General features: G+C 46.0%; 2 protein-coding genes across 9 annotated transcripts in view; one reads left to right on the top strand and one right to left on the bottom strand.

The window, feature by feature from the left end:
- MROH8 (maestro heat like repeat family member 8) overlaps positions 1–6,527 on the bottom strand; it is a 77,773-nt gene extending 71,246 nt beyond the window's left edge. For both annotated transcript variants that reach the window (XM_025400128.1, XM_025400129.1), the window contains exons 1-2: positions 6,139–6,527; positions 1,164–1,285 (exon numbers count right to left, since the gene is read on the bottom strand). In XM_025400128.1, the coding sequence (XP_025255913.1) occupies positions 1,164–1,285; positions 6,139–6,425 (409 nt within the window). In that variant the 5' untranslated portion in view covers positions 6,426–6,527. The remainder of the gene's footprint in view (positions 1–1,163; positions 1,286–6,138) is intronic.
- The window catches only part of RPN2 (ribophorin II), a 59,933-nt gene continuing 53,578 nt past the window's right edge, over positions 5,963–12,317 (top strand). For all 7 annotated transcript variants that reach the window (XM_025400137.1, XM_025400135.1, XM_025400136.1 and 4 more), the window contains exons 1-2: positions 5,963–6,285; positions 11,243–11,436. In XM_025400137.1, coding sequence (XP_025255922.1) covers positions 11,429–11,436 — 8 coding nt within the window. In that variant the 5' untranslated portion in view covers positions 5,963–6,285; positions 11,243–11,428. The remainder of the gene's footprint in view (positions 6,286–11,242; positions 11,437–12,317) is intronic.

The following is a 12,317-nucleotide window of genomic DNA, read 5'->3' as shown; positions in this document are numbered from 1 at the left end:
CTTCCTGCCATACTCCTATCATCCACTAATTGCAATAATTGAAGCCATGTTCTCATTCTGATCTTTGCACGGGCTGTTCCTTCTGCCTGAGTTTTTCTCCTTCTTCTCCCCCACCTTCCCTTATCTATCTTTGCCTTGCTAACTCCTACTCATCCTTCAAGTCGCAGCTCCAGGATGCCTTTCTTGTATCCCTTTTTGCCCATTTTGGCTACGTATCCCCTAGTCACTAATAAACCGCTCTATATCCACTCTGGCTCCCCTAGCCCCATCACACTGATTACACTGAGTTCCATTTGCCTGTTCATCCATAGGTATACTGTGTCTGTTCTGTTCGATGCTGTATCTCCAGCTGCTAGATTTAAGCTTAGAGCACAGGAGGGCTTCATTAAGTCTTTGCTGAATGAATGTGTGAATGAATGAAGGTAGTTCTTCAAACACACCAGGATCTTTCCTGTGTCATGCACATGCTGTCCCGTCTATCTGTAGTACTCCCTATACTCTATCTGTAATACTCCCTATACTCACATGAGTTACTCTGATATCTTTCAGGCCTCCTTTAGGTTTAAATACCACTTGCTGTCTCATACAGGTGTTCTCTGACAACCAGAGTTTCAAGTAGGTTCCTACTGCCCTTATTTTTGGTGTCAGCCTGTTCTTCCATACTGCTTACTACAAGTTGTAATTACTTCAGTGACTGACTGTTTACTCTTTTTGGTCTCTTCTCTGCACAATAATGTAAGTTCTATGAGGGCAGTGACCATGTCGGTCATGTCCACTGTTGTATTCCCAGCTCCTGGTACTCAATAAATGTTTTGTAGAATGAAAGTTATTCTGAAGCCCAATCCAGATCCCACCTTCTGCATGAAGTCCTCCCACTCCAAGGCATCCCACGCTGCCCTTTCCCTCCTCAGAATCCCTCAAGCACTCAGACTCTTCTGCAGAACTCAGGACCAACCTTAGTTTCCTGGACATCACGAACCATGTATGTCATCTTATTTTGCCAACCGTATTTTAAGGTCTCAAAGTCAGGGACCAAATTCATCATCAAAGTCTAGTCAAGGGCTGGTCACCCATCAAGTACTCAATCAATATGTCTTGGCCCAAGTTGAAAATAGATTCTCTTTTCCCCTCCCCTCCCCTTTCTAGTCCTTTCTCTTTTTTACCTGTCAGTTCAATGCTACTGGAGCCTTTTTTAATAGTCTCTAAGTTGCTCAGCTCCAAATCCACACTTCCTGAATCACTGTCATAGGCATAAGGGATCACTACTTCTTCCTGACTACAGATCCTAGGAAGAAAGAGAGGATGTGAAAAATTAGTTTTCCAGGACTGCTTCTGTCTCATCATTCATTTGAAAGCCTAAATGTCACTTTTTGAGAGAGGCATTTATTCAGCACCAATCTAGACTAAGTAGCTCCCACCATCCTGGTCCCACAGTTACCTTCTTATTTTTTTCATAGTATTTAACCATTACCTGCAATTACCTTGTTCATTTGCTATAAACTCCATTAAAGAGAAACCTTGTCTACATAGTCACCGTTGTATCCCCAGTACCTAGCATGTTGTCAGTCTCATCACGAGTGAATGGACAGGTAAGAAATACTATGCTGCTGTTAAAAACAACGTTGGGTGTTGGTGGCTCACGCCTATAATCCCAGCACTTTGGGAGGCCGAGGCGGGCAGATAACCTGAGATCAGGAGTTTGAGACAAGCCTGGCCAACATGGCAAAACCGAGTTTCTACTAAAAATACAAAAAATAGCTGGGTGTGGTGGCGCATGCCTGTAATCCCAGCTACTCGGGAGACTGAGGCAGGAGAATCGCTTGAACTGGGAGGTGGAAGTTGTAGTGAGCCGAGATTGCGCCACTGCACTCCACCTTGGGTACCACAGCGAGACTCCATCTGAAAAAACAAACAAACACACAAAAACCAGATTGAGGTAGAACACCTCGCCAAACTCCCTCTATCCTCCTTAACCTTTCTTTTTCTTTTTACCATAGCATGTAACACCTTCCAATATATCTTTCACTTATTTATGGTGTTCATTGTTTGTCATTTATTTCCTCCTGCTAAAATGTAAACTTCATGAGGGCAAGAATCTTTGGCTGCTTTGTTCATGAATGTATCCTAGGAGTCTAGAACAGTGACATACAGAAGTGCTCAACAATTACTGGTAGAGTGAACGACTGAGCAGGTCTCTATTTACTGAATGTTTAGCATAGATTAATGAATGAAAAAGCAAGCTGTCAAACAATGGATATGACACTTTTTATTAAAACAAAACAATATTTTCACAAAAGTAATTAAGTATATGTCTATACACACAGAAACACACACACACAAATGCTGGCATACGTGAAAAAAAAAATGTATGGAGGGTGGGCATGGTGGCTCACTCTGTAATCTCAGCATTTTGGGAGGATGAAGAGGGAGGACTGCTTGAGCTCAGGACTTTGAGACTAGCCTGGGCAACACGGTGAGACCTCATCTCTACAAAAAAGTAAAAAATTACCTAGGTATGGTGGCATGTGCCTGTAGTCCTAGCTACTCAGGAGCTGAGGCAGGAGGATCCCTTGAGCCCAGGACTTTAAGACTGCAGTGAGCTATGATGGCACCGCTGCACTCCAGCTTAATTGATGGAGAGAACCTGTCTCTAGAAGAAAAACAAAAGCAAAAACACTACTTATGGAATTCATTTTTTAAAATTATTTTTAATTTTTATTTTTTTTTGACACAGAGTCTTACTTTGTCGCCCAGGCTGGAGTGCAGTGGTGCAATCTCGGCTCACTGCAACCTCTCTGCTTCCTGGGTTCAAGTGATTCTCCTGCCTCAGCCTCCCAAGTAGCTGGGATTACAGGTGCCCGCCACCACGCCCGGCTAATTTTTATATTTTTAGTAGAGACAGGGTTTCATCATGTTAGCCAGGCTGGTCTCAAACTCCTGACCTCAGGTGATCTGCCCACTTTGGCCTCCCAAAGTTTGGAGATTATAGGTGTAAGCCACCGTGCCCAGCCAGTAAAACAATTTTGGAAGGAAACCCCAAACCAATGAAGTTTGAACCTCGTCCTGTATGCATATATCTTTAATAAAAAATGAGTTCATTAAAAACAAACCCTCTAGAAGCAGAATGGTTGTGTTGTATGGTAGATTGTATAACTGACTTCTTAAGACGCTTACTGGCCACGTGCTATGTTTCATGCCTATATTCCCGGTGCCTTTGGGAGGCTAAGGCGAAAGAATTGCCTGAGACTACGAGTTTGAGACAAGCCTGGGTAACATAGCAAAATCCAATCTCTACAAAAAATTTAAAAAATCTGATCTCTACAAAAAATTAGCTGAGGGTGGTGGCATGTGCCCGTAGTGCCAGTCACTCAGGAAGCCAAGGCAAGAGGATCCTAGAGTCCAAGAGTTGAAGGTGGCAGTGAGCTATGATTCCATCACTGTACTCCAGCCTGAGCGACAGATACAGACCTTGCCTCTTAAAAAACAACAACCAGTGGCTCACGCCTGTAATCCAAGCACTTTAGGAGGCTGAGGTGGGTGGATCACTAGATGTCAGGAGTTTGAGACCAGCCTGGCCAACATGGTGAAACCCCGTCTCTACTAAAAATACAAAAAAATTTCGCTGGGCAGTGTGGTGGCATGCACCTGTAATCCCAGCTACTCGAGAGGCTGAGACAGGAGAATCGCTTGAATCCAGGAGGCGGAGGTTGCAGTGAACTAAGATTGTGCCATTGCACTCCAGCCTGGGTGACAGAGGGAGACTCTGTTTCAAAACAAACAAACAACAACAAAGAAGCTGTCAATCTGTTTCCAAAATGGTTGTACCACTTTACATTTCCATCAGCAGGATATGAGAGATCCTGTGCTCCACATCCTTGCCAACATTTGTTATTGTTGGTCTTTTTCTTTTTCATTAGTCAGGTGTGGTGGCTCCCATCTGTGGCCCACAGCTAGTCACTAGGACCACAGATGTGAGCCACCACACCTGGCTAATTAAAAAAATTTTTTGTAGAGGCAGGGTCTTGCTGTGTTGCCCAGACAGGTCTTGAACTCCTGGACTCAAGTGATCCTCCTACCTCAGCCTCCCAAAAGCTCTGGGATTATAGACTGAGCCACCATTCCTGGCTGCATATGCTAAGTCTGTGGTGTAAATACTCCCATCATGGCCAAAATCAAGCTACCGATACTACCTTGGGAAGAGATGTGCAATGGCATACCGTCATATATTTCCATCACACAGTTTCAACAGATATAAGCAACCACAAAAGAGAAAATGTAAAATGTAGTGAAATAATTAGGAAATAATGAGTTTTGTTTTCAATATAGTTTATTTCATCCTAAGTTGATATAATTTTCTAAATGGCTATATTTAACCAATTTGCAAAATTACTGAAAATTTAACAATGGACTCTCTCAAGACAGTATGAGACAACTCCAGCACACCACTGGTTGGTTGTCTTATTCTTGACTTGGAGAGAATTCTTTATATATTCTACATATATAGAATTCTACATATATATTCTACATATATTCTCTTGGGAGAATTCTTTATATATTCTACATCAGCACTGCCCAATGGAACTTTCTGCGATAATGAAGATGTCCTATACTTTTGAGCTGTCAAAACTGATATCCACTAGCTATCTGTGGCTACTGAGCACTTGAAACGTGGCTACTACAAATGAGAGACTGAATTTTAAATTTTACTTAATTTTAATCCATTTAAATTCAAATTTAAATATCCACATAAGGCTAGTGGCTATCATAATAGACACACAGAAAGAACTGACTCTCTCCCATGTGGGATAACATTTGGGACAATAATAACGTTAATAAGAGTTATATTGTGCATACTTTATACGTTCATAAAACTGTAGTTAAAAGCACAGATTCTGGAGTTAGACTGCCTAGGTTCAAATCTGTTTCCTTCTCTTTAAAATGGGATTAGCCTGTAATCTCAGCACTTTGGGAGGCTAAGGCTGGAGGATCGTTTGAGCCCAGGAGTTCCAGACCAACCTGGGGAACAAAGCGAGACGTGGTATCTACCAAAAATAATTTTAAAAGATTAGCTGGGCGTGGTGGCGCGTGGCAGCAGTCCCAGCTACCTGGGAGGCTGAGGCAGGAGGATCGCTTGAGCCCAGGATGTCGAGGCTGCAGTGAGCTATGATCACACCACTGCACTCCAGCCCAGGCGACGGAGCAAGATCCCGTACCAATAAAAAAGGAAAGAAAAGAATAATGTTTGTAGAGCCCTCGGCACAGTGTCGGGTTATACTGTAAACATTCAGTAATTGGCGCTAGTTATTAGAGCGGTGTTCCTGGGTGAGCCACTTCCGTGATGAGCCTGTAAAACTGGCCTAATATGTTCTCTATGAGTTACTGCATTGCTCTGCAAATCAGATAAAACGTCACTCGTAGGTCAGTTATTAACAACCCAAGGGATAATCTTTGGAAAAAACTGACATAATTTTCTTTCTTTTTTTTTCGGTGAGACGGGGATTTATTCTTGTTGCAAAGGCTGGAGTGCAATGGCGCAATCTCGGCTCACCGCATCCTCCGCCTCCGAGGTTCAAGAGGTTCACTTGCCTCAGCCTCTCGAGTAGCTGGGATTACAGGCAAGTGTCACCACGCTCGGCTAATTTTGTATTTTTAGTAGAGATGGGGTTTCACCGTATTGCCTAGGCTGATCTCGAACTCCTGAGCTCAGGTGATCCGCCCGCCTCGGCCTCCCAAAGTGCTGGGATTACAGCCGTGAGCCACTGCGCCCGGCCAGAAACTGCCACAATTTACTAGAGGGGGGGAAAAAAAAAAAAAAAAAATCCCTTCTAAGCTATCCCCTCCTGTCGAGACCCTTCCTTTTCCTTTAAAATGGGCCGGGCAGCAGAAAGACGAGTGAGTGACAGCAGATGCGCCAATCAGAAGCGGCCCCGTCTCGGGCCCACCCCGAGGCCTGGCCCAACCACGTCCCGGTAGCTCCCGGAATAGGAGCGTTGCGAGACGGTCGGTTCCAAGTGGGCCTGGGCGCGGGGGGGAGGCGGGTCTGTCCTCGGGAACTGCAAGGGCCTGTGCGCGGGAGGACTGAGATCCCGGCCGCGGCTGCTGGAAGCGTCGAAGTTCAGCGGGGCCGCCGACACTGACCTGTGCTTAGAACTCATCCTGGCCCGCAGAGCCTGCCGCGAGTCCCTGGCGTCCCCTGTGGCGGGCTCTTGGAGCCACTTTCCCGAGCGGAAGTCAGCCTGCGGCTCGGACTCCGGCGGGACCTGCTCGGAGGAATGGCGCCGCCGGGTGAGGAGTTGCGCGTGGCTTATCGATAGGGCCCCACGGCCGGCACTCTTTGGGGAGAGGGCTGTCGCCCGCGGGAGGCTACTCGTCGCCGCTCGAGAGCCGGCCAGGCGGGATCCCCTTCCCCTGCGGGACAGGGGCATGGGCACAAGCTCTGGCTGGGGCGCTGTCGGGTCGAGGGTCCGAAGGAGGGCTGCGAGCTGGTGGGAGTGCCCGCGACCTGGAGGGGTTGGTGCCTGGGGGAGGGGTGCAGCGCGGAGCTACGGGTCGCCCCGAGGCCCAGCCGTGGGGACTGCGGCCGCCCTTAGCCATAGGCCTGGCCTCACTCATTCATTTCATTCGCGCGGGCTCCTGGGCCAGGCGGCCTAAGGTTCTGGTCCCGGTGCTGCCCCTTACTCCGTGTGAGGTTTCGGCCAGATTGTCCTTTCGGCTGTAGTTTCCCCTTCAGTGAAAGGGGCAAAGAAAACCCCTCACTTCTCTCTGGGAGCCTGGAGCATAAGTTCTGAAGTGACACTGTGGGTGCAAACTTGCAGTCGGCCACGTATTCATTGTGTAACCCAAAGCAGGTTATTTAACCCCTCCGCACCTCAGTTTCTCATGTGTAAAGTAAGTTAGTCAAATTAGTCACGTTGTCTGCCTCGTTGAGTTGCTCTATTAAGTGAAATAATCTTCGTGCATAGTTTAGAACAGCGCATGGCCCTAAGAACTCAGTAAAGTTGACTGCATCGGAAGTTACTGAGTAGACGCCCTGCAGGGTGGAATCTCATGTAGCCTCATCGTAACTTTGGAAGCATGTAGTCTTGTTACTACCATTTGACAGATGAGAAGTTGGAATCCCACAGAAGGGAACTTACTTGCCCAGGGTGACACATGAATGAGTCAGTGGCTCACCGTTTCATTATTTGAGAAGTTTAGAATAGTAAAGTGGTTAAAAGCAGACTTTGGATTCAAATTGCCTGAAGTTTGATTCTCAGCGATGTATCCTAGGGCAGGTAACTACTTCTGAGCCTCACTTTCCTGGTCTGTGAAATGCAGAAGATAGCCACCTTACTTAGATGTGAGGATTTAATGATTTGGTGTGTGCAAAGCACAGCATAGCGTGGGCATACCCAACATGCTAAGTGCTCGACTTTTAGTCAGAAAAGTTACTGCTCTCATTAACATGGAGTGAGAAGATTAGGATTCTGACACAGGTGCTGTTTTAGGGGAATTTACGGTCTAGGTGGGAAAATACTAGTCACAGCCATTCACTAGATCTTCATATACTGTGTGCCTGCCTGTACACAAGGCATTGGGGATTCAGCATTGGTGTCTTGACTCCTCTTTCTCTTAGGTCTTTCTGTCCATTGGCAGTTCTGATAGGCTTTGACTTTGAATTCTAGCCAGACTAACTCTCATCACTTCTCATCATGTTCACTGCTGTTGCCCTGGTTTGGGCCACCATCATCTTGGGCTTGGATTATGGCGGTAATCTCCCAACCGGTGTCCCCCACTCTGTCCTTGCACCTGCATGGTCTGTTCTCCACACAGTATTGTTTATTCTCAACACGGTAATACCATTAGAGTGTAAATCAAATCACACCTCTGCTTAGAACTTTCCAGTGGCTTCCAGCCAGGTGCGGTAGCTCACACCTGTAATCCTAGCACTTTGGGAGGCCGAGGCGGGCGGATCACGAGGTCAAGAGATCAAGACCATCCTGGCCAACATGGTGAAACCCCATCTCTACTAAAAAGACAAAAATTAGCTGGGCATGGTGGCACTTGCCTGTTGTCCCAGCTACTTGGGAGGCTGAGGCAGGAGAATCGCTTGAACCCGGGAGGCTGCGGCTACAGTGAGCTGAGATCGCACCACTGCACTGCACTCCAGACTGGCAACAGAGTGAGACTCTGTCTAAGAAAAAAGAAAGAAACTTTCCAGTGGCTTCCACTGTGGTGGTACATAAGGCCCTCTGGATCTGTCCTCTGCTACCTCTGTTACCTCATCTACTTCTTAACTTTTGCTTACTGTGCTCAAGCTATACTGTCCTTGCTGATCTCAAAAAACACTGTATGTGTACGTACTCCTGATTCAGAATCTTTGCATTTGGTTTTTCTTTTCTTTTCTTTTTTGAGACAGAGCCCCAGACTGGAGTGCAGTGGCATGATCTCAGCTCACCGCCCACTCTGCTTCCCGGTTCAAGTGATTCTTATGCCTCAGCCTCCCGAGTAGCTGGGATTACAGGCACAAGTCACCATGCCTGGCTCATGTCTTGTATTTTTGGTAGAGATGGGGTTTCACCATGTTGGCTAGGCTGGTCTCGAGCTCCTGACCTCAGGTTATCCTTCTTCCTCGGCCTCCCAAAGTGCTGGGGTTAGAGGTGTGAGCCACCACACCTGGCCATATTGGGTTTTTCTTCTTAGCATAATTTCCCACCAGGTATCTTTATGACTTGCTTCTCCTTCAGGTCTATACTCCATATGTTTATTTCTTAGGCCTTTACAGACTACTGTATTTAAAATGTAGACTTTCCCAAATATCTCTTCTGTACTTTATTTTTTTCCGTAGCACTTTTACCTTCTAATGTGATAAATAATGTTCTTATTTTTATTTATTTATTTATTTATTTATTTATTTTTGCATTTGCAGGATTTACTAGAGTGAAATAGAGTGAAAACAGAGCTCCCATATAAGGGGAGGGGACCCAAAGGGGGTTGCCCAATAATATTCTTATTTCATGTGATGTTTTTTGCCACTGGAATACAAGCTCTTTGAGGATGGGAGTTTTGTTTGTTTCCTGCTGTGTTTTTAACACCAAAAGTAGTGTGTGGCACATAGTAGCTCAGTATACATTTGATGAATATGCCACATGATAGATTTTTTCTTTTTCTTATTTTATTTTATTTATTTATTTTTATTATTTTTTTTGAAATGGAGTCTCACTGTGTTGCCCAGGCTGTAGTGCAGTGGCACGATCTCAGCTCACTGCAGTTTCCACCTCCTGGGTTTAAGTGATTCTGCTGCCTCAGTCTCCCAAGTAGCTTGGATTACAGGCGCCCACCACCACGCCTGACTAATTTTTGTCTTTTTAGTAGAGACAGGGTTTCACCATGTTGGCCAGGCTGGTCTTAAACTCCTGACCTCAAGTGATCTGCCTACCTTGGCCTCCCAAAGTGCTGGAATTACAGGCGTGAGCTACCGCACCCAGCCGTCTTTTATTTTTTTGAGACAGGGTCTCTCTTTGTCCCCCAGGGTGGAGTGCGGTGGTGCAATCCCAGCTCACTGCACTCTGCACCTCCCAGGCTCAAGTGATCCTCCTACCTCAGCCTCCCAAGTAGTGGGACTACAGGCACGCGCCACCATGCCTGGCTAATTTTTGTATTTTCTTTTTTATAGAGAAAGGATTTCGCCATGTTGCCTGGTCTAGTCTTGAATTCCTGGGCTCAAGCAATCCACCCGCCTCAGCCTCCCAAAGTATTGGGATTACAGACGTGAGCCACTGCCTCTGGCCAGTAGTGCCTTTTTTCAAGGATTCTAGTTCAAGCTTAATTTAACGCTAAAGGCAAAAGATTTAGGGCCGCTCATGTTAGCCTAGTGATTATTTGTTATCACTGTTACTTGGGTGCTAGACAATGCACTTTATCAAGAAGCAGCCCATTCAAAAGTGTTTTTTGTTTTGTTTTTTAAATAAATGAAGTAGAAATGTACCACTCCTGCAGCTCCCTGTCCCCTGGGGCATCATAGATGGGGATTAATTTTTCTTTCCATTTATTCAGCAAATATTTATTCAGTACCTGCTATGTGCCAGGCAGTGTGCAAGATTTGGAAATACTGCGATGAACAAAAGAAGCAGTCTTTATCCTCATGGAACTTACAGTTTAGCAGAGAAATCAGACATTACACTGTTAAAGTTGTGGAAAATTCCACATAGAAGTACAGATTCCTATGAGTGGATATCACAACAACAATAATAATAGTAGTAGAAGTAGTAGCTAATATTGATATAGCACTTGTTATGTGCCAGTCATTATTCTAAGTTTTTTTTTTTGAGACGGAGTTTTGCTCGTCTCCCGAGTTGGAGTGCAATGGCGCAATCTCAGCTCACTGCAACCTGTCTCCCGGGTTCAAGCGATTCTCCTGCCTCAGCCTCCCGAGTAGCTGGGATTACAGGCACCTGCCACCACGCCCGGCTAATTTTTTTGTATTTTTAGTAGAGACGGGGTTTCACCATGTTGGCCAGGCTGGCCTCAAATTCCTGACCTCAGGTGATCCACCTGCCTTGGCCTCCCAAAGTGCTGGCCTGGCCAGATCTTTCTATATTAACTCGTGTAATCATTTCTGAGGTAGATACTATTATTATCCCACTTTACACTTGAGGAAACTGAGGCACCAGCTGGTTGAATAACCGCCAAGGGCATATTGCTAATAAATGGCAGAGCTGTGATTTAAGCCTGGCCCCAGAGCCTGGGTTCTTCCTTACTTTATTGTACTGGGGACCTAATCCTAGAGAGAGCTTCTTAAGGAAGAGGTGCTTGAGCTGAATTCTGAAAGTAAAAATTAAGCAAAGTTGAGGTAGGGGAAAGCGTGAAAAAATGCTGGGCAGGAACAAACCTGGCTTTTTAGAGGACAGAGAAGCCAGAGAGCAACAGATGGCGGGAAGCGCGAGGGAGGAGAGCTGGTTGAGAGGCTGACAAGGTGTGAGGATTCAGGATTGGGTTTGTCCTTAGAGGCAGAGGACTTAATGGGAATAGTAGGATAAGGCCTGTGCTTTAGATGCCTGGAGGCTGCTGGCAGGACTGTCCTTCCACCAGTTGAAGAGCAGGCTCCCTGCCTCCCCAAGGCTTCTCCTCAGGTTAAACCCCTGGGTTCCCTCACCCTTCCCCATGTGATTTGGTTCCCAGATCTTGGTGCGCGTCATCACTGGGACTGTGTATAGCACCTTGGAAGAGTGTGGAGTGTACTGAATGGTCGTTTCCCCCCAAGGTTCAAGCACTGTCTTCCTGTTGGCCCTGACAATCATAGCCAGCACCTGGGCTCTGACGCCCACTCACTACCTCACCAAGCATGACGTGGAGAGACTGAAAGCCTCGCTGGATCGCCCTTTCACAAATTTGGAATCTGCCTTCTACTCCATCGTGGGACTCAGCAGCCTTGGTGCCCAGGTGCCAGATGCAAAGGTAAGGCTGTTTTTGTCCTGGTGGTCAGAGTGGTTCAGGAGGACCTTCATCCCCTCACTATATTCCTTTGGGGTAGTTCAAAACTAACTCTTGCTCATTTGCGGATAACCAAGGTTAATCCAGTATAAGAAATATTTGGCTGGGCGTGGTGGCTCACGCCTGTAATGCCAGCACTTTGGGAGGTCAAGGCAGGTGGATCATGAGGTCAGGAGTTTGAGACCAGCCTATCTAATGCAGTGAAACCCTGTCTCTACTAAAAATAGAAAAAATTAGCTGGGTGTGGTGGTGCATGCCTATAATCCCAGCTACTCAGGAGGCTGAGGCAGGAGAATTGTGTGAACCCAGGAGGCAGATGTTGCAGTGAGCTGAGATGGCGCCATTGCACTCTAGCCCAGGGAACAGTGAGACTCAGTCTCAAAAAAAGAAGTTTATTTCAGTTTGACAGGTCTGTTTTTGTTTTTGTTTTTTTGCCTAATGTATGTTAAGGATCATGCCAGATCAGTTATTTTTAGTGGGATGTCAAGAAGAGCAAGTCATAGATCATCTAGAAACTTTTACTTCAGCTCTGGGAGTGAGACTGTTCAATACCATGTGTACTTACTAAGTGCCCCCATATGTGTGTGACTAATAATAAGGGAATTCAAGGTAGAAGGCACTCACATGTATTAAATAATGGTAGTCACTACATCAGGCAATTTTGAGACATGTTTTTGGACTTCTGGTGAGGAAAATGCATCATGATTAAAATCTTTCCTGGATTCAGAACAGTTTTGGTTTTATTTTGTTTTTGTTTTGTTTGTTTTTTTTGAGACAGAGTGTGGCTCAGCCAGGCTGGAGTGCAGTGGCATGGTCATGACTCACTGCAACCTCTGTCTCCTGGG

Source organism: Theropithecus gelada, chromosome 10, assembly GCF_003255815.1.
Source record: "Theropithecus gelada isolate Dixy chromosome 10, Tgel_1.0, whole genome shotgun sequence".
Taxonomy (NCBI): domain Eukaryota; kingdom Metazoa; phylum Chordata; class Mammalia; order Primates; family Cercopithecidae; genus Theropithecus; species Theropithecus gelada.
The sequence above is the reverse complement of the archived record's forward strand: the minus strand, read 5'-3'. Positions and strand labels throughout refer to the sequence as shown.